This window comes from Aythya marila, assembly GCF_965140915.1.
Source record: "Aythya marila genome assembly, chromosome: 22".
Taxonomy (NCBI): domain Eukaryota; kingdom Metazoa; phylum Chordata; class Aves; order Anseriformes; family Anatidae; genus Aythya; species Aythya marila.
This window is the reverse complement of record NC_139063.1, coordinates 2,666,435-2,689,284: the sequence shown is the minus strand read 5'-3', so window position 1 is coordinate 2,689,284 and position 22,850 is coordinate 2,666,435. Positions and strand designations below refer to the sequence as shown.

Here is a 22,850-nt window from a genome sequence, read left to right as displayed (position 1 = left end):
ACAATTAAATGAGTAAAATATGCACTATTTACCTGTCTCTCAGGCAACACACACATAATTAGTTTATGTAAACACCTAACTCAGATTGGCAAAATAAGCGCCGAGGCAGCTTACTTTCTTGAATAAATATGTATCTTGGTGCTTATGCTGTTTGCTGGCGCTGCTGCGAGAGGCTGTCACACCCAGCTCCGCTCCGGGTGCTGCACGACTCCAGGGACCGTGCCCGAGCTGTTCTGACCCGCGGCCACATTCCTGTGATAACTGGGAACTTGCAGATAAGACCTAGCAGCTGGTGCTAAAGCCAAACCCTTCTGCAGAGAACACGATTCTTCCTCCACTGAACGCCCGGCGAACTCGCATCGGTTCCACCCGAGTGTGAAGGCTGCAGCCTGCTGTGAGAAAGGAGAGCCAGGCCTGCGAGGGGTGCTGGGGAAGTGCCTGCACTTGGTGTGTTGTTGCCTTGGCAAAATTCAGCTTTCTGGCCTCAATTCAGCACCACACTTAAGATACGCAACGCTTGGAGTGTGTGCGAGCTCTGGGAAGAGAGAAGCACGTGCTTAAGTGGCTTTGCTGGATAAGGGCCTTTAAGCCGCTGGCACTTGCCGTAATTCCTCATTTTTAATAAAACCCATCTTACCGTGCAATGGCATAAAAGCTGGGGCTGAGTGAAGGAAGCCATCAGGGCCCGCTACCCGACTGCCTGCTTGGGGACGGCGGAGCACGACGAAATGAAAGCTTCACCCTTGGAGGGTTTTGATTCCGATCCTCCCATTCAGCAAATCCCTAATTAGAGGCCACCTTCCGAAAAATCTGCATCGATAAAAAGGATATCAAAGTGCAGCCCTATAATGCCTTTCAGAGCGGAGGACACAACGCCAGATTGGGCTCCCTAATACCTGCTTCATCCTGCTTGTGTGTGACATTTACTGCCAAGGACGTGGGGCTGTGATCAAATCGCAGGAGCTGCTGAAATGACACAGTAAAATTTTATCTCTGCACTAAAAGCGGTTTGATCTTTGAGCATCCATGCAGACTTTTCTCTCTTCATTTTCCGTGGTAAAGCATAAACTCCTGGCTGTTATTTAGCTCGCTAGATCATTTTGACAAATCTGGCTTTGGAGGATCTCTCAGACAGGCAGCTGCTTGCTAGTGCTGACCTCAGAGCTGCCCGTTTCCTTCTGGAAGAAAAATCAGTAGCCAAATTCTTCAACATCTCCTTCAGTTTCCCTGTTAGAGCAGGACATGCACACAGACGTGATGCAAGAGCTGAACATGACTGCAAAGTGATGAGGAAAAGGAACCAACCAGGGCTCAGTCTGAAGGAAGGACCTAGTTCTGTGCCTCCTAGAGAATCCCTGCACCTCCTCTGCTCAGGACCTGTCATGCTCTGTTCTCACCAGCTTCTGCAGCAAGCCCCCGGTTTCTGTTGGAGCAAAGCAAATTCTAGCAAGAGCGCTAACATTTATGTAAAGGTTGCAAGTCACAACGAAGCCACTGTACCTCTAGGAAATGATCAGTAGGATAAGTGATGATGCGAGAGGAGCTGCATCCCGCGGGGGCTCCCTCCAAGCTCCCCGCACAGCACTGCTCCTCCCACATGCCCAGCGTCCCCAGAATGGGAATTACAAGTTTTGCCATGAGGTCAGCCCACGTGCGGTGCCCAAACTTTGGGGCCGAGCAGCTGGTGCAGCAAAGCCCCCTTGGTCTCAGTGCCCTGGGTGCCTCGCTCACACCCCCACACCTCCAGCTTCTGCTCTGGGCTCTGGTGAGCTGTGCCCTGCTTACAGGGGGAATGGGAGCAGGGAGGAAAGGATGGTGATAATGCAGGGTTTCAGAGCTCCCAGGCGCAGGCAGCGAGGATGAAACCTTTGAATATTTGCAGTATGGTCTCTGCTGGGGCTTTGGAGCCAGCTCCAGCAGGCACACATGGAGCCTTTGGGTTTTGGGGCAAGGCGCTGCCTTACAGCAGCCAGAACAACCCAAACCCAGCCAGCCCTCCTGTCCGGGGAGCTCTGCAGAGGCCAGAGCAGCTGTGCTGCCCTCTGAACCTCGCAGCAGCAGCAGAGCAACCCGGCAGCTGTCAGCTCTTCCCAGCTCCGTTCCTCGTGCCAGGAACAAGACCGACCCCGCAGCAGGGTGTGCTGGGGAGACAGAGGGCTTCTGAGGGATGGCAACAGCTTTCTAATGGCTTCTTTTTTTCTCCCTTTGTGTCTCTCTCCCTCCGTGTCACGCACAGAAAGCTGACCTGGCCGTCGCTCCTCTCACCATCACCCACGTCCGGGAGAAAGCAATCGACTTCTCCAAGCCCTTCATGACCCTGGGGGTCAGCATTTTGTACCGCAAGCCCAACGGGACCAACCCCAGCGTGTTCTCCTTCCTCAACCCCTTGTCTCCCGACATCTGGATGTACATCCTCCTCGCCTACCTGGGGGTCAGCTGCGTGCTCTTTGTCATAGCCAGGTAAGGGGACACCAACCCCGCGCCACCCGGCTGCCACCACGCGATGCTTTCCCCATGCTCCAAATCGTTTCACTGCCGGCACGTCGCGGGGATCTAAGCACGCAGCGGGAGCCGCGGCATTAAACCTGTTTCATTAATGAAATTACTTCTGGCCCATTACCCAGAGGCAGGCTGGTCTGCTAGCGTGGGCTTGCTCACGACTCGCAGGCTCCCCTGCTCTGTTCCATTTCGCTGCCACCCTTCCCGTGGAGGGATAATCAGAGCATCAGCCGAAGCACGGTTTATGGTTTTTCACGGCTTCAAAACCAGAGCACAAATGGCTTTTTGCTCAACTGTGGCGTTGCTCTTTAAGTGTTAAACTAAAATGGGCCTGGCTTTTACCTCCCCGAGGCTGGCTGCACACATTCAGACCAACGCCTCTCCTCCTGCTCTGTCCATTTTCAGCGAGGGCACAGCACGGCTTGCTGTTGGAAGCCCAGCGTCAGCACAGGGGCTCGGTGCTGGCAGCTCGCTGGACACAAGGGGCTCCATTTGAAGGCCCTTTCAAAATGGAAACAAAGAAATTTAGGAACAGGACTTGCCAGAGGGCAGCAGGCTGTAGGCTGTGGGATTTCTATCTCCGAGTGGCTGGAGAGGTGATACAGAGCCAGTGGAGAAAATTAAAGATGGGCTATGCACAGGGGAAATCTGGTTCCTTCTTTGCCAGCTCGACTCCGTTACATCCTTTGTGCTGCTCCAGCACGCTAAATGCAGTTATTTGTTTTATTACCATAAATCCGTAAGCCTCTTGTGCTGTGTCAGGGCAGGCAGCTCCACCGGTTAGCAGACCTTGAGCACAAAAGAATTTTAAAATGCTCGCTCTTTTGTGATTTTAGAAATTCACCTGCCTTTCTGTTTTGTTGCCTGGTGCAACGAGGGGTGAAGGGACGTGGTTTTCCTGCTCATGCTCCCATTAGGTGACCTCTCAGGCAGCCTCCCCAGAAGAGGCTCAGCCTCCCACTGCCCCCTGCCTCAGCTCCTGCTTCTGACCCCCCCAGCAGAAAGCTCCCCGCAAGCCCTCCCCTGTACCAAAAGGATGCAGAGCGCAGGGCGACGATCTGACAGCGTCTGTTTACAGAAATTAATATGCATCTAATTAGCATGTTTAAAACCTCTATATTTAAAAGCAGCGGAATTTGCATCTATTTGCATGAGTTATTAATTTCACAGAGTCTTTGATGCGATTCGCAGTCCAGGGCTGCTCTCAATGTGCAGTGCTGCCTTTCCAAACCCGAAAAAAGCACTTGCTTTCTCCCTGGCCGTGTCCCCAGCCATGCCCAGCTTCCCGGGTGTTTAAATATTTTGGGTGAGAGCTGTGCCCGGGGAAGTTTCCTAAACACATCCTGCAGTTAGACACTCGTTTCTCAGTCCTTCCAGTCCCAGCCATGGCAGCGGAGCCTCAGCAGCCTCCCCGCTGCCCCCCCAGCCGTGGCTCTGTGCGGGCCCCTCCGAGGAAGGGCTGGTGGGCTGCGTTTCCCTTGGAGCCTCCTTCAGAAACCAGCCCCTACCTAATCCACTGACATCAATCAGACAGTCAAAGTGAAGATTAAACATGAAACCGCAGCAACCAGAACGCATTAACCCTCATGTTACAACAAATCTGCAATTTCCAACATCCCTCAGGTCCTCGGAGGCATTTAGAGATGATTTCCTGAGTTTACTATGTAATATCCTAATTACACATAACAGCAGTTGTCAAAGTAAACTCCGCTTAGCAGACAGCATTAGTGTTCTCCAGACCATCTGGGACGGTGAAGCAGCCACCGCTCTGATCCTTCCCCTGCAGAGGTGCAGGGCAGGAGGGGCCACACATCCCTCCTGCAGACACAGAGGGTCCCCAGGTGTCTCCTTCCTACTCTGTGCAACGCAGCTCTCCCAAAGGGGGCCGCTACACCGAGCCACGTGCCAGGCTTCCAGGCACTGTCCTGAGGTCAAACAGAAGCCCTCTGAGCAGGGATGTGAGCAGGCTGCCACTGTCCAGGGCCCACGGGGAGCCCAGCACAAAGCAAGCCACCAAGGTAACCCAGCAGCTTAGTTCAGCCTGCAGGCGGTGTACCACACAGGAAAGGCACCCGACTTGTGGAGAGGATGAGAGTGGTGTTGCCATCACCACCCTGCGCTTCTGCCAGCTCAGAGCCAGCCAGAGCCAGCAGGGCTGGCTGGGGAAGCAGCTGGGGGGACAGAAAATGGGGGGCAACTCGGCTAAATCGCACTGTCCGCGTTGTCAGGGCTGCAGGATGAGGGCCTCAGTGGTTCTGCTTTGTGTCGGAGAGAGAAGGCACCAGATGCTCTCAGCAGGGAAAGATGCTCATCTGGGAAAGTGAACCCAAGGTAATTACAAAAGGGAAAAAATATTGTGGTGATTAATAGGATCTCTTCACTCTGTGCCTCTGTTAGCCATGCAGAACGTAGCCGGATGGACTCTGCTGCCCTAACTCTGGGGCTCCAGTGCCAGAACGATTACACTGCTCAGGCAGCTTGGGATCAGAGCTCACAGTTTTACTTTTATGGTTTTATTTTTCTCTACTCGCCTGAGGCCAAATCCAACCCAAATTATCCAGACCCCACTCTCAAAGCGTGTTAAATGTGCAAATTCCATCTACGCAAGAAATTCCCTGCACTAAATACTGAGAAAAGGCTGAAGGAGATGCTGGGCCAGGCTCCCACGTGGAAGCATCTTTGAAGCCACCTTCTGCAGCCAGGGAAGTCCAGAGGGGCTGTGCAGATCACAGAGGGGCTGCTCAGCCCCCAACAGCCCCTCCACACTGTGAGCAGTGGCCAAGAGACAGGGACCTGGGCTTGCAGTGACCCAGCACATGGTGGCCTCACTCCCGAGCCCTCGGAGTCCCCTTCGGCTGCTCACCGTCTGTGCCTCCTTCCCTTCGTTTTTGTTGTTCTCTCCTCCTACTTTTTCATCCAGGGTCTCTCGTGCTAGTTTATATTGCCACAATGAGCCGTCCTGCAGCACGATTCATGTCTTTCTTACATCGCAGCAGTTACGAGGTAATATAACATTTTTTTCCCGTCAGGCTGCTTTGGGGCTGAAATAGAGTCTCTAAAACACTGCCGTTACAGTTTCTTTTTCACGTGCTTTGCTCCTGACATTTCTTCTGTCTTCATATTCTCTTAAAGAACATCAAGTATTTGGTGTAATTAAGGTTCTGCAGGAATCTCTCTTAGCACACGGAGATGGAGAGCAAGAGATTTCACGGGGAAGATACGGGGCATATTTATTACATTCAGAAGTAATTGAAACAATATCTGCTCTGACCCCAGCGAGGCCTCTCAAATCCAACCCTCAGGAGAAAACCACAGCCAAAATAGCAAAGCCGTAATTCAGAGACGTGAGTCTCCTGAACTAGGCACCGGAGTCCTCTGCTGATGCTATAATCATAGGTCAACGCCACTTAAAACCAACTTAGGGACTATTTAGAGGCAGGCAAAGGATGTGTTTGATCCATCTCTCCTTTTAATCAGCCTTCTTGCTTATCCTCTCTGCTCCAGCCACCTGGGCACCGCAAGCACCCACGTCGGTGGTTTCATGGGGTCTGTCTGGTGGCTCTGGCTGTCGTGAATTATCACCTGGTCTCGGACTCACAGGGCCTTCAAATCACAGCCGAACCCCTTCTGGTGCTCGCCAGGGTTGGGGCATTGCCATTCCTCTTAATTGAAACAAGGACTGGGTCATCCATAGCAGATTTCTCCGGGGATGCAATTTAGGCTCAGAAGTGTTTTGTGTTAGATCTCATCTTTAACTAAACCTTCTTTGAAATGCTCCCGTTTCCCTGCCAAAAGGAGACAGGAAAATAATCGCACTTTTTGATGAAATATTTCTCAGCCCCTGTTTGCACCTGCGGAAGAGGGAAGCCAGCCCAAGGTGAATCCTGAACAGCCCCCATTTATTATGGCTTCAGCTGCATGGGGTCATCGAGCTCCGCTCACTTCTTCCTTCATTACCCCTCTGTTTCCTTTAATGGTCCCACCAGCTTTTCAAGCACTGACGACTGTTGCTGCTTTGCAGTTTTCTGAATATTTCTCTATAATTTGAGCAGCACCAGTAGGTTCTCACTCAGAGACCTTGAAGTTCTTCGGTGTGTCATCTTGTCAGGCTCATTTGATCTTACCAATTCCCTTTCCATCTCGCACTCTTTCATTGGCAGCCCGAGAAAGTTTTCATCTAATTCTTGAACTCTGCCTTTATTCAATAGACAGGGCTTAGGCGCCATCCTTTATACACCTCCGGCATAAATTTACAGCAGGTTTAAAGGACTAAGCAGCACATAAGGCAAGGTCTCAAAACAGCCTAATTTTTGTTTTCCTCTCCAATTTTCTCTTACTTTAAGAAGCACAAGGAGGCGGGCGGTCTGGATGGTGAACAAGTGAGGCTGTTAGGGTGCAGCCCGAGCCCAGCCAAACCTCTCTGGGGACACATGAGCTCCATGCCATGATGGCTGATTGCTCATTCACCATTTTATGGGTTCTGCAAGAAGGTCCACAGCATGAGTGTGCGTGGAAAGCAGAGATTAGGGGTAACTGTTTGTTTGGGGGAGTTTTTGTGCCAGGAGGAGCGTCTGAGAGCTGTTGTTCTGTTCTCCCAAGGCTTCCAACCGCCTGCCAGAGGACACCTGGGAAGTTAAGTGACAAGACATCCCCTTGAGCAGCAGCACGCCTGGCAGAGGATTGCACAGAGCAATGGCTCCTAATACGAACTGGGGGTTGGGCTTGGAGAAAGGGCTGTTGTGAAGCTACAGGGATTTCAGAAGGAAGCGGAGATGATAATTAATGCCTGGTTCAAAAGCAATTATGCCAATTATGTTTTTAATTTAATCTGCGCAAAATTTGGGACTCTAAGAAAACGCAAACAAACAGCTCTAAAAACATTAGCATCTATCCTGATGAGCATCCTCCCCAGATCCTGGCTAAGAGCTGTATTCCAGGCGGTGCTCACATGCCCGTCGCAGGCAGGATTCACAGGGAGATGTGCAGAGAAAATTCCCTTTGTTTTGCCCAAGAACTGCCGGGCTGTCCGTGAAAACATGCCCCCTGCTGAATGTCTGCTCTTCCAGGGTCCGAGCATTGCAGCAGCACACGGTGAACCCACACCGATTCCCACTGTGCTGATGCCTCAACACGCGGGATTTGTGTTTGTCAGGTTGGTGGCGAGCTCGTCTTCTCACCTAGTGAAATCTCACACAGATGCCCACGTGCCCTGAACACATCCTGCCCACTGCTGTGTGCACTGGTTGATGTTGAGTGATGTGGTGCTGAGCAGGACATCAGCAGAGACCAAAGGCTTTGGAGAAGCAACCCGAAACACCTCAAAGAAAGTCCTGGCTCCCCCCAGGTTTCCTTACTGTCTGCAGTGTGGAACATGGGGCTTCCAGCCACGCTGGGCACTTGCAAAAATCGTGGCTGAATTTACCTTTCCTTAACAAGCCGCACACCTGAAGGGTCAGCGGGCCCTGTGCAGCAGCACCAGATGTATTACGACTTTTCTCCTGGCCCTTTAGGGTCTGATGCCACATCCTGACTAACGAGCTCTCTCTTTCCTTGTGCCACCACAGGTTCAGCCCATACGAGTGGTACGATGCTCATCCCTGCAACCCCGGGTCGGACATCGTGGAGAATAACTTCACCCTGCTCAACAGCTTCTGGTTCGGGATGGGCGCGCTGATGCAGCAAGGTACGGTGGGCGGCTCCTCCCCGCACGCCCTGCTGCTGCTTCTCCACCACCAGCCTGTTCTTGTGGCTTTTTGAATGCAAAATTTAATTTAGTGGTGACAGGAACAAGATTAAACATCTTTGTGCCTGTCAAAACCAAGCAGCAGCTGCAAAAAGAATACCGGTGGCACCCACCTCGTGCAGTTATCACGGTGCAGGGCAGCGGGGCTGGCTCCGAGCAGGCACGGTCAGCACCGAGCTGTGCTAGAGGGGGTGGCTGCCACAGGCAGCCCTAGGGTGCCGGCACCCCTGGAGCCCACGGGCTCCAAGAACTGACCTCACCAGGGGGATCTCACGGTGGTCTGCAGCTCAGGAGGGCCCGGTGGCTTTGTCTGCTGCTATCTGCTCACCTGGAGCTGCTTCTCCTCTGCTGGGATGGAGGAACAAATGTGTGGGGCTGAGCCCTGCCTGCAGCCCCCCAGGAGAAGCATCCGAAGCATCAGAGGTTTTCTGTGCCAGGAACACCATCAGATTTCTTCTGTGGGAGAGCAGGCTGGAGCATCTCACCCTTTTTTTTAATTTTTATTTTTAGCACCTGCCTCTCTTTGTGCTTTCCGTGGGTCAAAGCCCCAGCCCAGCAGCTCGCCCCACGGCTGTGGGCACAGGCTCATCGCTCACCCAGCTGCAGCTGGCTGCCCGCACACAGGTGCCCCACTACCAATAATTACTATTAATGATGTGTGCACGCTCTGGCAGGTGTCAGAAGGAGCAGCTCCAGAGTCTGCCATCTGGAACATGCTGCTAGATGATGGAGAGGCGGCGTGTCTGCATGTGCACTGCTGCTGTGTGTGCAGAGCAGCACCCGCACTCTGTGCCCCACGGAGTAATGCTGGCTGAGCCCCCTTTGGCTGTCTAAATTCCCCAAATAGCCCCGTCCCACAGGCTCTGTGCATTTCTGCTGCTGTTAATTCAAGCTATCTGGTCTAATTCAGGATCTCTGTCCTGACTGGCTCTGCTTTAAAGCCACTTTACAGAAGACAGGGCTTCTTGCACTCTGATCTGTCCCTGTTTTTATCCTCTTCTGTCAGTCTGGCCATTTTGGTCATTCTGGTCATTTTATCCTTTTCTGGTCATTCTGCACACTGGGAAATGACCTCCAGACAAGGCAGGTCACAAGGAGATTCTCCAGACAGCTCTGCCTGGCCCTCACTGCAGGCAAGACTGAATGCTTCTCGTGCTGCTGGTGTAGGACACCACCACGGCAGGGACCTCCAGAACAGGACATGGATAGGATGGTGGCTGTGTACACAGATGGGACAGAGCACATGGAGAGGTGCAAGGAGCAGCATAAATCCGTGGGGAAGACAGCACAGGGTGAGCTTGAGAGTGGTGCTGAACGAGGAGCAAAACTCTGCTGTGATCTAACTGCAGAAAATCCAAGAACGGAAATAAGTGGAAAATGAGCAACGCTTGTCACACTTTGATTTATCGTGTCTGGGCAGTCACGGCCAAGGAGTAAAGGACCCGCAGCGCTGGCTTGGCGGCGTGCACAGCGCTGGGGCTCCGTGCTCCTCCTGCTGCAGCGTGGCACAGGCTTCCCAGATCTGCTGCCCTGATGGACAGTGACAGCTCCCGGCAGGGTGGTTTAGCGCGATGAATCATCCTCTTATCAGATGCTTAGAAATGAAAAGAGCCGCATTCTTTTTAAGTCTATTCTGCATCTAAGAAGAAAAATATTTCAAAGCCAGACTGATGTCACACCTTGCAATGCATCAAAGGGCAAGAGATGGAATGGGAAAGGAGCAGGATCTTGAGAAGAACTAAAGCAGCGCTGAGACCCAAGGCTCCTCTGCTTCCCAGTGCCTCCTTGCTGCACTCAGATGGGAGAAAAGCTGTGCTCCACACTAAGCTTTAATGCCACACTGCCTGAAATTGCTTTGCCAAGCCTTATCTTTGTTGCAAATTCCAGGTTGGATATATCCTCTGAATGCAGTTGTTTTAAACCCAGAGCTCTTTTCTGGCTTTAAAAGGTGTCTTGGGTGATTACAAAAATAGCACAACCCATTTAGTCCTTCATGTCTGCTCAATAAAAGTCATTCCAGACCTGTTATACACCTTTTATGCTGCAACATCTCCAGCTTCCCTACTTCTAACCACTATTCAAAGCACTGGACCCTGATAGTTCCTTTCTCTCACTGTTTGATTTTTTTTTTAAATCATGTGTATTTGAACACACTCCCTAGAGTGAGTCCTTTGAAAAGTAATCCATATAAAAGCAAAGCACTTTTTAAATGGCTGGACAAAACACTCATAAAAGTTCATAAATGGCTTGCTATTTAAATCTCATAAAAGCTGCCTAGTTAATTACTTCAGTTTGAATGTTTCCTGTAAATTGTGCACTGTACCCAAGGTCAGCATTAAAGGGAGAAGGTTTTTCTGTGAATGCTACAAAAAAAAACAACCACTGATTTCCTTGCATGCAAGATGTCTGGATAATTTGCCTCGAAAACAGTTGGCTTTAATTGCGTCGCTGTTGCAGTCTGACAGTGAAACCTAATCCTTCATCTGTACATATGTATATAATGTACCCACGTACGTATAAAACGCGTCCTTTCTCGCTTTTGTTTCCTCTTCCCTCCCACTCCCTCTCCCACCCCAGGCTCGGAGCTGATGCCCAAAGCTCTGTCTACACGGATCATTGGTGGCATATGGTGGTTCTTCACCCTAATTATCATCTCGTCCTACACGGCCAACCTTGCCGCCTTCCTGACGGTGGAGAGGATGGAATCCCCCATCGACTCAGCAGACGACTTGGCAAAGCAGACCAAAATAGAGTACGGAGCAGTGAAGGATGGAGCTACCATGACCTTCTTCAAGGTGAGCCCCAGCACAGGCTTTCCACCACCCTGGCAGAGACGCAGCCCTGCCCGGCCAACAGGAGCGAGAACAAGACCAGAGACAAAAAGCCTCTTAAGGCACCACTGCAGAAGCAGGTTGCTTCTGTCTCCCATCTCTGTTAAGACCTCGATCCGTCAGCTTAGCTTGCCTAGATTCATATCACAGCTAAATCCCCCTCTCCCAGTAGCTAACTGAGGTCACAGTTATAAAATCATGTTGATTTTACAGCTCTGGGGACTGTACCCAGCAATCACTCAGACACCCAAAACGAAGCACGCATTAGGCAGAACAGGACAGGTGAATCTTACATTAAAGCCCTACAGAAAACTCTTCCATTCCTTATGCATCACCCCTATTTTTGCATCCCACTGCCATTCCTGCCCCGTGTCTGCACTAAGAAATGCACGGAGCCCCCAAGGCTGCCCGGCCAGCCTGCAGGGGCAGAGAGCAAACAAAAACTGCCTGGACACATGCTGCAAAGGGCTCGGGGCTTTTTAGAGCTGAGGTATCTTGTCATCTTGTCCGCCCTTGAGGTATTCACATTAACACAGCCAGGTTTTATTTATCTCTGAAACTGATGCGAGCTAACACCACCAATGCATCAGACTCAGACTACATTTATTTCTTCTGCTTAAAGCGAGGTTTCCCAAGTTAGTCAACAGAGCGGAGGAAGGTGCTAAGGACACTCATTATTTCACTGCTGCCTGAAAAACTGAAAGAAACTGGGAAAGCTAAAGACACCTTTGGAACCACGGCTGGCCTGTAAAAACACGCTTTTAAAAAAGAGACAAAAAAGGACTAGAATTGAGGGGCGGTTAACCTAGCAATGAGCACCCTGGCTCTGAGGGGAATTCAGGTTTAAAGCAAGGCTGTGGTGCATGGTGCAGGCTGGGGGGGGCTGAGCAGCCCCTGGGGAACTCTCCTTGGCCATGACTTGGTGAAGGAGCCACGCTCCCCTCCATGCTTATTGTGACAGGCAGCAACACAGCCTGGTGAAGCCGCATGGAGGGGTTTGTTTGGTTTGATCTTTAATTAATCCGGGAAATGCAAATATTGCAGGGAAGAGCAGGCTGCTGCGTGCTCACTGCAGAGCTGGGGCACCACGTTTGTCTGCGGCAGGGCCAGCTGCCTCACGCTGCCATCCAAACCCACAGCAGCTGTAGGAGGAGGCTGACTTTTACTAGTGTGCTTTAAGTACCCTTTCCAATAAGAGTTTTATATGGAAATAAAAGGAAACTCTATATTTTTCTTTTTCTTTTTTTTTTTTTTAAGTCATCAAGGCCGTAGCATCTTTATTGCTTCCTATCATTATCCATCAGAATCATTCCTCAGGCTCCTAATGGGCATTTGGCAGGGTTTATTGACGCAGCGTATTTTCCTTTTGCTGTTTTATTATTATTGCTGTTTGGAGATGAATTATCAGGGATGTCCCCTCTGACAAGCGTTCAATTACCCATACAGTGGGAGCACTTGTGTGGGATGCCATGCTCACTTGTCCCAGGCACAGGAAATAGGGGAGAGCGATTTAAGGCCCCCCCAAGCATCCCCCCCACCCCGCAGTGAGTCCTTGGTGAAATCACCGGACAAATCCTGCGGCGGGTTCAGGCATCACACTGGCAGAGATGCCCCCCCAGAGCACAAAGGTCCTGGAGGGTGCAGGGCAGTGACCGACCTTGTGCTCAGTGTTGGAGAAACCCCGGTGGAAAGCACGGTCCCAAAACGCTGAAAGGTTCTGCTGCCTGGTGGAGGGCTGGTGGAGGGCTTGTGCTGAGCCCATCGTGTCCCTGCAGAAGTTCTCCCGTGGGCCAAGCCAGGGCCGTGTCCGTGGGTGTGCCAACACGTCCCCATGGGCTCACCCGTGCGGCCCCACCACCTACAGCAAAGGGGAAGCAGAAGCCAGCCTTATCCTAGCTGCACTGGCAGACTTCGACTTCATGAAAAGAACTTTTGAGAAGCTATTTATTCTCTGGCAATGCAGATTGAGTTACAGGAATAAACAGATCAATTAATTTAGGAGCAGCATCTAGCTTTCATGGCAAATCATGCCAGGAATCCTTCATATCTTGCAGAAGATGCTCTCTCGCTCTGAACAAATGCTGGGTTTAATGTGTCGTTTGGCGTACGGGTGTGAGAGTGTGTGGATGTGTGTACATATATATTCACTTGTACAGAAATGTTAAATCCTCAAGAGTAAGTATCTTCAGTCGGTGCAAATCAATTTATTTTTTCATACAGGCTGGAATTGAAAATCGTAAGCCTGAAAGTTACTTTCTTGCCAATTTCACTGATAAAAAAGCATATATGTCTTGGCAAGATGCCTTATATTGGCTCCTCTAAACTATTCCATTAATTTATTTGGGTGACTGGTCTTGAAGCATTGGTTATTAAAGACAGCTTCTGAGCTGTGACTCTAAAGAATGAGCTTGGAGGCGTTCTCGGTGCCTTTGCTGCATTCCGAGGGGCTGGTGCTCAGCCTTCCCTACACGCATTTCACATGGCACCAGGGCAGGGGCTGATTCAGATGCTGTCTCAAGGCCCAGATTCGGACGTTATTTTACCCTGGCCAAAACTTGGATGAGTCGGTGGGAGAGGTGCAAGCAGGAGACACAACCCCCTGGTGCGAACCCCGGCGCTGATTAACAGCTTTCAGCCTCTGCCCCCGCTTATTAGCAATGATCTGCACTATTCCCAGCACTGGGGAGCTGCCGATGGAACTGCTCTTGGGGGATTCATCTCAGAGCCACCCTGCGGGTTCTCTTCATCTGCCCTGGGCAGCAAAGCGAGGATCCCATGGGGCAGGAGAGCCAGGGCGTCCCACAAGGGCTCGCTGGCTTCCACCACCTCACCTCCTTGTATACAGCTCACAGCAGCACGCGTTGCTTCCATCGAGATGAAATGTGCACCTAGCCACCACACCACAAATACCAGTTCACACCAGTAACAAACCCCAGAGAGGATTTTTTTTTCAGGTAGATGACGAGCCATAAAAAGAGAGGTTCTACAAAATAAAACATCCAAAAAGAGCCATCCAAAAAGAGCCAGCGACATCAACGCAATTTATGTGCATTCCTTACTGGCAATTAATTTACTACTAATGAGTTGTTATGCCTAATGAAGATGGTTTTGCCTATCTGAGCGGTATGTTCCCAGGTGCCATCATCCCCGTTCCCATAAATAAACAGCCACCTCTGAAGTATGGCCGAAGAGCTGAGGAGGGAAGGCAGGAAGGAGGAACTTTGCTCCCTGATAAGCACAAAACGGATCGTGGCTGCAGCTCGCAGGAAGGAGCTGGGAGCTGGAGCACCACACGCTCCCCAGAGTTGCTCTTGCAATTTTTGACTGATGACTGCTCTCCCGACGACTGGCAATTGCTCCTAAATTGGACTTTTAACAAATAGCCGTGTCCATCAACCTGCTAGTCCCGCGCTGAGAATTACAGCTGGCGGATTTGTACTTGGGAAAGAAGCGCTCTTATCTCCCGGTAGCCAAGTTAAAGAAATGAATGGGAAATAAATTCTGAGGAGGTGGTGGCAGGTTTCAGACAACAGAGAGAGCCTGCATCGCCTCACCTTCTCTGTGGGTTCGACCTGCCCTTGCCAACACCAGTGACCACATCCTTCTCTCTGGGGAAGACGAGGCCAAAGCAAGCAGCGGCACCCGCTGCGGGGAGACACAAGGCCACGAGGAGGATTGGGATGGGAATTGCTAGGGCAGGGTGTGCTCACCGCTGGCTCCGTGGTCCTGCAAGCAGCTCTCACTGCAGGGAGGCTCCTGCCCCAGCCCACACACCCCGAGCAGTGGAGGAGCTACGAAAGCAGCGCTCATCCTGGCATCCCAGAACACAATTAAGTCCTTGGAGCAGGTCAAAGGGAGTGAGTTAAGAAGAGAAAAGTGTTTTTTCTGTTCCAGGGAGCCCTGTCTCATGTAATTTAAGTTGCCTGAAGAGCTACAATGCCTCATGCAAGTCCTATTAGCTTCACTAAATGCAGCCTATTGATTTTTTGCCAGTTTATTTTGCTCTGTGCTTTAAACTGGGAGAACACTGATGTTGTTTAAGAGCCCTGTGTCAACACCCGAGGAGCATTAAATGCAGGAAGAGAAAGAGCAAAAGGGAGAGCCAATGAACCCAGAGGCCTCTGATCCGAACTATATAAATGTTAAACAAGTCGTTATCAGCAAGTCGAGTATGCTATTCATTTCAATTACCCATCGTAATGCACAGATATTTAATAATCCTTTTGGAGGCTACATTTCTTGCTGCTCTTTGAGGCTTGATAGATGCCACAAATCTACCTTACAGGCACTGGACCGGATTTTCGAGTGAAGGAGATTATCCTGCCTCTTGAATGCAGTTTGCTCCAGAGCTGCAGGTTCATCAAGTGGATTATAGCAAGTATGAATTTTAACCAGCAAGAAATGGGTCCATAATAGTATGTTTGTTAAACACACTGAGAGAAGGAGGTGGCTAGGCAAAGCATTTGGAATATCAAGCATGATGAGGGACTACACAGCAACAGCCTACACAGGGACAATTCAGAATGTGGCCGTAGATAAATGCTACATTCAAAGTGTTGTGGAAAGATATAAAATATCCATATTCTCACCCAACACATTTCTAGAAGAAAAAAACATTCATATGAGCAGCAAGCTAGACAACACATCCCCCCTTTTCTAACACAATGCCTACTGATAGTGGAAGAATGTCCATGTTTATTTTTAGCCGTAAGACAATCTTCTTGAATATTTCTAAGCCTCTGTTTACGTGGATATGTTAAATTTGTTTGGCAGTTGCACATATCTCAGAGGAGACATGTTTCCTTGTGATGCTTGGGGAAAGACAAAAATATAATAGAGTGTGTGAGAGGGAGAAAAACATGCCCTCTGAAATGTTGCCTGTCTTCTCTCATTGTGCAGAAACATTACAGGATAAGCAAAATTCTGGTTAGGAAACTAATACATTCAAGCAGATATACTGATAGCCTGTCACACCAGCAGGTCTGCAGGGCATCACGGCAGGGCCTTGCTGAAGGGGAGGAATAGTTCAGTTCCACCTACAGCTCCTGGTCTGCAGAGCTGTGACTCTTTTTGCTGAGCATTTATGGTGAAGTGTGCTGGAATCTGTCTCTTTTAATGGCAATTTGATGCCACACATTAGTGGGCAGTGAAAGCAGAGAGGTATTTAAGACGTGGCAAACTGGCAAGGGTCCCATTAGGGAGCCTGTTCTCAAACTGGAATTTATCTGTTTATTATAAAAAGACCATCTTTTGCAGCAAATAGGCTATTAATTTGTGTTTTGGGGATGGGGGGTATTGTTTTTCCAGAAATCCAAAATTTCCACGTTTGAAAAAATGTGGGCCTTCATGAGCAGCAAACCCACAGCACTGGTGAAAAGCAACGAGGAGGGCATCCAGCGAACGCTCACGGCCGACTACGCCCTGCTGATGGAGTCGACCACCATCGAGTACATCACCCAGAGGAACTGCAACCTGACTCAGATCGGGGGGCTCATCGACTCCAAAGGCTACGGGATTGGGACTCCCATGGGTAAGGGGCACTGGAGGGGTCAGTAGGTAGCCCAGGAGGGGGGCTGCTCAGCAGACATACAACGGGTGGGATCACAGAACCCACTCCCAACTCTCCATTCCCAAATACCCAAGCTCACACTGTCTGCCTGTTGCAGGGATGTCTGAGCAGCCCTCCCAACAGACAAAGTCCCTACTTGGTGTGATTTTTGTCTGACTTTCCCATCCGTGTGTACTGGTGTTCCCCCTCCGTAGGCTCCCCGTACCGGGACAAGATCACCATCGCCATCCTCCAGCTGCAGGAGGAGGACAAGCTGCATGTGATGAAGGAGAAGTGGTGGCGGGGCAACGGCTGCCCTGAGGATGAGAACAAGGAGGCCAGTGCTCTGGGCATCCAGAACATCGGTGGGATTTTCATCGTTTTGGCAGCAGGCCTGGTGCTCTCAGTCTTCGTGGCCATGGTGGAGTTCATCTACAAGCTGCGCAAGACGGCAGAGCGCGAGCAGGTACCGATCCCCTCCGCCTCCCTGCACCACCACAAAGCAAAGCAACCTGGAATTAGATAGGTAAAGGAAACCTGCTCCCAGCAAGCCCGCAGGATTCGCTACCCCTGACTCACAAACCCAGCAGACCCCAGCAGCCAGCCAGCAGGGAGCACCCAGAGCAGCGGCACTCCAACAGGCACCCCCAGCTCTGCCTTTTGGCACGGTTTAGCATGTCAAAGGCACAGCTCTTCCCAAAGCAGAGGGTCAACCAGAGGCCCAATGAAGTCCCACCAAGCACAGCCGATGCCTTAAATGCAGCCCAAACCTTGTGATTGCCCTCTGCAGAGCCTAGCTTCAGCAGCCTCCTGCTCAAGCAGAGGCGAGTGGCACATTCTGGGGTGATAACGGTGCTTTTTGGAGTGATAATGGTGCTTTTTGGGGTGATAACAGTGCTTTTTGTCCGGTAACAGTGCTTTCTGTCCCCATTTCTCCCCAGCGCTCCTTCTGCAGTGCCATGGCTGATGAGATCCGGCTGTCACTCACCTGCCAGCGGCGGGTCAAGCACAAGCCCCAGCCCCCTGTCATGGTGAAGACGGACGCCGTGATCAACATGCACACCTTCAACGACCGCCGGCTGCCAGGGAAGGACAACATGACCTGCAACACCGGATTGACGCCCGTGTTTCCCTAGGGAATGGGACCTGGGGGGCGGGAGGGAAGGAATCGCGTCAGTCAAAGCTGGATGCACTCTTAACTAGGGAAGAAAGGATTAAAAAAAAAAAAAAGAAAAAAAAAAAAAGAGAAAAAAAAAAAAAAAGCTTGGTTTGGTTCATTTCAAGATCAAGGCCTTTAAAACACAGCTGCATCAATCACCGGCACAGAAGCACCAACTGCAAAGCACGGACTGTAACATGGGTCTTGGGGCTTTTCCGTTTCATTTTTGTTATTTTCCGTTCTTTATTTTTTTACAGCTTAGATCCTCCAGGCCTCATGGAGTCCAAACACACTACCATCCAGGAGTCTGATGTTTACATACCGAACACACGGAGGCAAAAACGAATTGAGCCAAACTGACCCTCGGTGGGTAACGAGGAGCCCCTGAGCAAGGCTTCTTTAGCATGGCAATAAAAAGAAACACTTTGCCCCTCCGGGTGTGGAGTGAGCAACGGTCCGAGTGAGCACCCATCCCAAAGTGACGGACACAACACATTTAGGGCACGCTGGCCAGGCACGGGAAAAGCACCTGCAAAGCTCTGCGATGCTCCAGGCTGCGCCCTACATCAACACAGCTCGTGGTGGCCCTTTGCCCCCCAGCCGTGCTGGCTGGAGTCACCACAGCACGAAGTCCATGCTGGGGCCTGGAGGGAGAAGGCAACAGAAATGCTCATCAGGAGACCCGAGATGGTTGACCCTGAAGGGGAGAACAAGCTCGAGTGACCAGAGTCCCGGCCAGGAACGGGACCATGTGCATGGGGACTGTGCCACCTCTGAGTGCAAGCGCCCCAACACCAGCCCACGGTGACACTGCGGCTCCGTCGTGATCACACTCAGACCAGGAGAGGACAGTACGCGTGGTTTAGGACTAAATGCTCCACGTGGCACCAGAGACCTGCGAGGCGAAGCCTCAGCCTGCAGGGCTAGGGCTGGCCCAGGACAAACAGCACTGTGTGAGCCAAACCTGACACCCCCTCGCCCTGCCCAGTGACCCGCAGCCCCGCTGGCAGCATCTCCATGCCATTTACACAAACATACTGACATCTTTTGGAGAAATCTTCCAAATCTTCATCTTCCCCGGACTGTGTTCTTATTTTCAGGTTGCTCAACCCAGGAGGCTGGTCCTGTGGATGATCTCATCAGAATTACCAAAGACCCCTCTGCTGACCCAACGCACCGCACGAGTGCCGCTGTGCCGCTCCGTCCCTCCGTGGATGAATTTCTCCCCAGCCATCTGCAAAATGAAACCAACAGAAACAGCCCTGCCCGTGGAAACCTAGAACATCCCAAGGAGTACTGCAAGGTGTTTAAAAGCTCTGCTTCAAACACGGCTGTTGATGAGAAGAGCAACCTCCTTCCCTGGCAGATGTGACGGCGCCCTGCTGCTGGACACCCCCACGCCCCAAGTCACAAGGCTTTCCGCAGGGTTTGTCTGGGCCCCAAGGGACAAACCTGCCTGCAGCCCAGTTCAGGGGTTTTTCCCACCTGTTTCCTTCTCAGTCTCAGTTATTTGAAGGCTATCTTTGGAGCTGATCGGAATTAGCAAATGAGCTGAAGGGGAGATCTCTGCTTTTTCCCCCCCATCACAGACCAAAATTTGTCCTTATTTTGTCTTTCTATGATGTAAAGAACCAGCACAGTGACCCGAAACAAAAAAAGCTGGATTTGTCATATTGTGACTCACGTAAAGATATGCAAAGGATTTACATTTATTTTCACCTTTTCATAGAAACCATGAAAAATCAGAGTTGAAAGCTGCCAACTCAACGCGCATCATCATCATCACAGTTTGCTGACCAAACACCTACAGCAGAGGACGGACTGGGGAATGTGGCTGTTTCCCAAAGCTAATGATGTATTTTCCGTACTTCTTTGCCAATCCTTAGGCCTGTCAGAGCAGCAGAAGTTATGATGTCTTTGCAGATTTCTAAGCTCTTAGAAAGGGATTTTTACAATCACGCCAGAGATAAAAACAAAGCCTGAAACTGGCTTTAAATGTCCTGAGAGTAAAACACCACTGAAAACCATTTTGCTTCTCGGCAGGTTCTTTTTACATAAGTAAATATCACTAACGCCATAAACACCCTTTGTTCATCTCTGACGCCAGATCGATCTCATTTTACTCACCAACATCCCAGAGTGCCAGGTGAGCGGCCGGAACCATTAGTGCTATCCGCCAGCAAGACAAAGCCTTGCAGGTTAACCTGCTCTCTCCCCTCTCCTCTGACCCTAAATCAGCACTTCATGCGTCTCCGTTACGGTTTGCTATTTGAGATCTCGGTCACTGAAGGCTTTGACTCACGGCATCGCCGGCACCGCCAGGCAGGGGGCAGCTGGGACCGGCCCCGTGGCACCGCTCACCGGGAGGGTTCCTGACCTCGTCCTCCTGCAGAGCCCCCGAGGACGTGCAATCACTGTGCTGCTGAACCCAGCCCAGGGGCTTCACCCAGAGCAAGCAGTGCAGCAGCTTTCCATGGAGAGCAGCGAGGAGCCTGACAGCGAGCAGCGGCAGCCGGGCAGCCTCGGAAGGGGCAGACGTGATGCCGAAGTCTCGAAGCCTTTTGCAAGCTGCTCTGTGCCCCGTTTGTGGCTGCTGGTGACTCCTGTCCTGGAACCATCCGACTTCCAGCCTTCCTGAAAGCAGTTTCTTTCTTGGCTTGGTGGGCAGAGGGACTGAAAAAGCGAGGAGGGAAGACAAAAAGCAGGTCTGGGCTATTAAACTGTGTCTAAACTGCTGCCATGTCCGTTCACTGTCCCTTACCACTGCTTCTTCTTCCTGGGTCTCCTGTGAGCCAGAGCAAGGACGCAGCGGGTGGCTTCCGTTGGGGTTGCTTTTCCCTTTAGACTTAATAACGAGTGTTGGGTACAAACGGCGAGCCTACAAATCCACAAAGAAGGTGAATATGCAAAGGGAAGCAGCGCCAGCTCTGGGCAAGTGCTGTCCCCTGCGGGGCAGGTGCTGTGGGGAGCAGGATTCGGCCGGCTGCGGGCACTGGCGGGCTCTGGGAGGTCCCACAGGGGGACCCACAGCCCCTGAGCGGCGCACGGGGAGCATTCCTGCAGCACATGTGAACAAACTGGGACAAGCCCCAGCCCCAGGGCTGGCCGGGCGCTGGCATGGGAAGCCCTTTGCTGTCCGTACCTTTCTTTGACATGTTTCTCAAAAAAAAAGCAAGAAAAGAACAAAAAGGAGGAAAAAAAAAAAAAAAAACACCAAACAACAACAGAAAAGAGTTGGATAAAAAAAGGAAAAAAACTGGTCTCCGTGATATTCAGGGGATTTTCCTTTGTGGACATGCAGAATTTCTATGAATATAGTTTTTTGTAAACATTTTGTAACAATTTTGGTTTCATAGTAACTGTGTTACTTGCTGATCATTCTAGGCTGATGTAAATAAAATTTCCAAAAAAAAAAAAGAAAAAATTCTGATTATTTTCCTTTTTAAGACACTGTGATATATCAAAGTGCACAGTTTGCTGTATGAAGTAATATGGTTTTAAATTTTAAATAAAAATTCATTTCTAGAAAACGATGAAGCTCGTGCCTGTTTCTGCTCAACACCTCCCTCTTCCCTGTTTGAAACCTGGTCCCTAAAACCAAGCTGGTTCACGACATCCCCATCTCTCCTGGTGACCAGCCATAAAAACCCAGCAGGAAAAGACCCAATTCCGGACCAAATGCAACCATCCCAGGAGAAGAGCTGCTGGTGCTGTTTGCTGGAGGGGACCTGTGCTCGTTTAGGGGTGGTGAGGACTGGCTCGGTCAGCGGAGAGGAGCACCAAGACCGCCCTCTGCTTCCCCTTCAACATGCAGGAGGGGACGAGGCTCCCGCTGCCCATGGGTACCCGAGGAGCCTGGCAGCAGCCAAAGGAGTCGGTCCGGCCGTTCCCCGAAGAGCCACCTGCAGAAGCACTCCCCCGACGTGTCTCTCCCGAGGCTCCGTGGGTTTATTCCTCATTCCCGAGGGGCACCTGAGCCTGAGAGCCCCCTCCAAGCCTGCAGGATCCCAGCAGGCTTCAAGGTCGGTAGAACAACTGCTCACCTGTTTTCCTTCTTGCTGTAAGCCAAAAATCTTATTAGCTTGATAAAAGCTGAAAGCACTCTGAAGTCTAGCATTTATTAGTGTGAAATCTTTATGATTCTGCTTTATTATATTGAGGCGGGGAGAAAAAATGTGCAGTTTCCAGGATGGGTGGTAGGAAAGAGCTGAGCTGAGCTGTTTGAGCAGAACAGAAGCAAATAACCCACACAAACAAAGCCAGAGCCTCGTGCTCCTGAGCTCTCCCTTTATTCACTGTAAGAGCCGGGCTCTGCCCCAGAGATGTACTTTGGGTAGGATTTAGGCATTCTTGACACTGTGGTTGTGCATTTATTAAATAATCCCGAAAAGTTGCCATTTCCCATCCCCTGTTTAAAATTCCTTCCCATTTCAATTATTTTTAAGGGTCACCCTCATAAATCTTTCTCATCTCATTCACTCGGGTGCCCTGGAAAGCTGCAGCGTTGCCCTTCCTGCCAAAGAGGGACTCTCAGACCAGAGCCGAGTTTCTCCTTTGTGTTCTGAACCCTGATCAATATGCACCGAATACAGGAAAAAGAAGAAGGGGAAAAAAAGGTAAAAGCAACCGCTGCCTTTGCAAAGCTTCTTCAACATTGCTTAGCACGGGAGACCTGCTTCGGGGAGCGAAATCCCTTCCACGTGAGCGAGGAACCGGCTGGTGCCATGTGCTGGGGATGGCGCGGGGCAGGCCAGGGCCCCGCACCGCAAACCCCGACTGCGCTGCCAGCCCCGGGAATTGTCAACACAAATCGTTATCGCCGCCAACGCCAGGCTGCAATTAACCTTGTCAGTCAGCGGATCACCCTCCGCTGCCTGTGCAGCACCACCTCAAAGCTGCCAATCACGCTGGCCATGAATAATTAATCAGACAACAGATTGCGCTCCAACGAAAGGCGATCCGGTCCCTTTGAACACCAATTAGTCCCGCTGGGCAAAAGAGGGAGAAAATAGCGGAACAGCGCGAGAGGCTTCTCTGCCCAGGCCCCTCGCCTCTTCTACAGGCACCTTG

At 51.0% G+C, this 22,850-nt stretch overlaps 1 protein-coding gene across 1 annotated transcript in view; it reads left to right on the top strand.

Moving 5' to 3' along the window:
* Positions 1-21,423, top strand: part of GRIK3 (glutamate ionotropic receptor kainate type subunit 3) — a 106,267-nt gene extending 84,844 nt beyond the window's left edge. The window contains exons 11-16 of the mRNA XM_082777786.1: positions 2,237-2,460; positions 8,064-8,182; positions 10,820-11,037; positions 16,381-16,603; positions 16,837-17,087; positions 17,563-21,423. Of these exons, the coding sequence (XP_082633912.1) occupies positions 2,237-2,460; positions 8,064-8,182; positions 10,820-11,037; positions 16,381-16,603; positions 16,837-17,087; positions 17,563-17,757 (1,230 nt within the window). The 3' untranslated portion in view covers positions 17,758-21,423. The remainder of the gene's footprint in view (positions 1-2,236; positions 2,461-8,063; positions 8,183-10,819; positions 11,038-16,380; positions 16,604-16,836; positions 17,088-17,562) is intronic.
* The last annotated feature ends 1,427 nt before the right edge of the window (positions 21,424-22,850 follow it).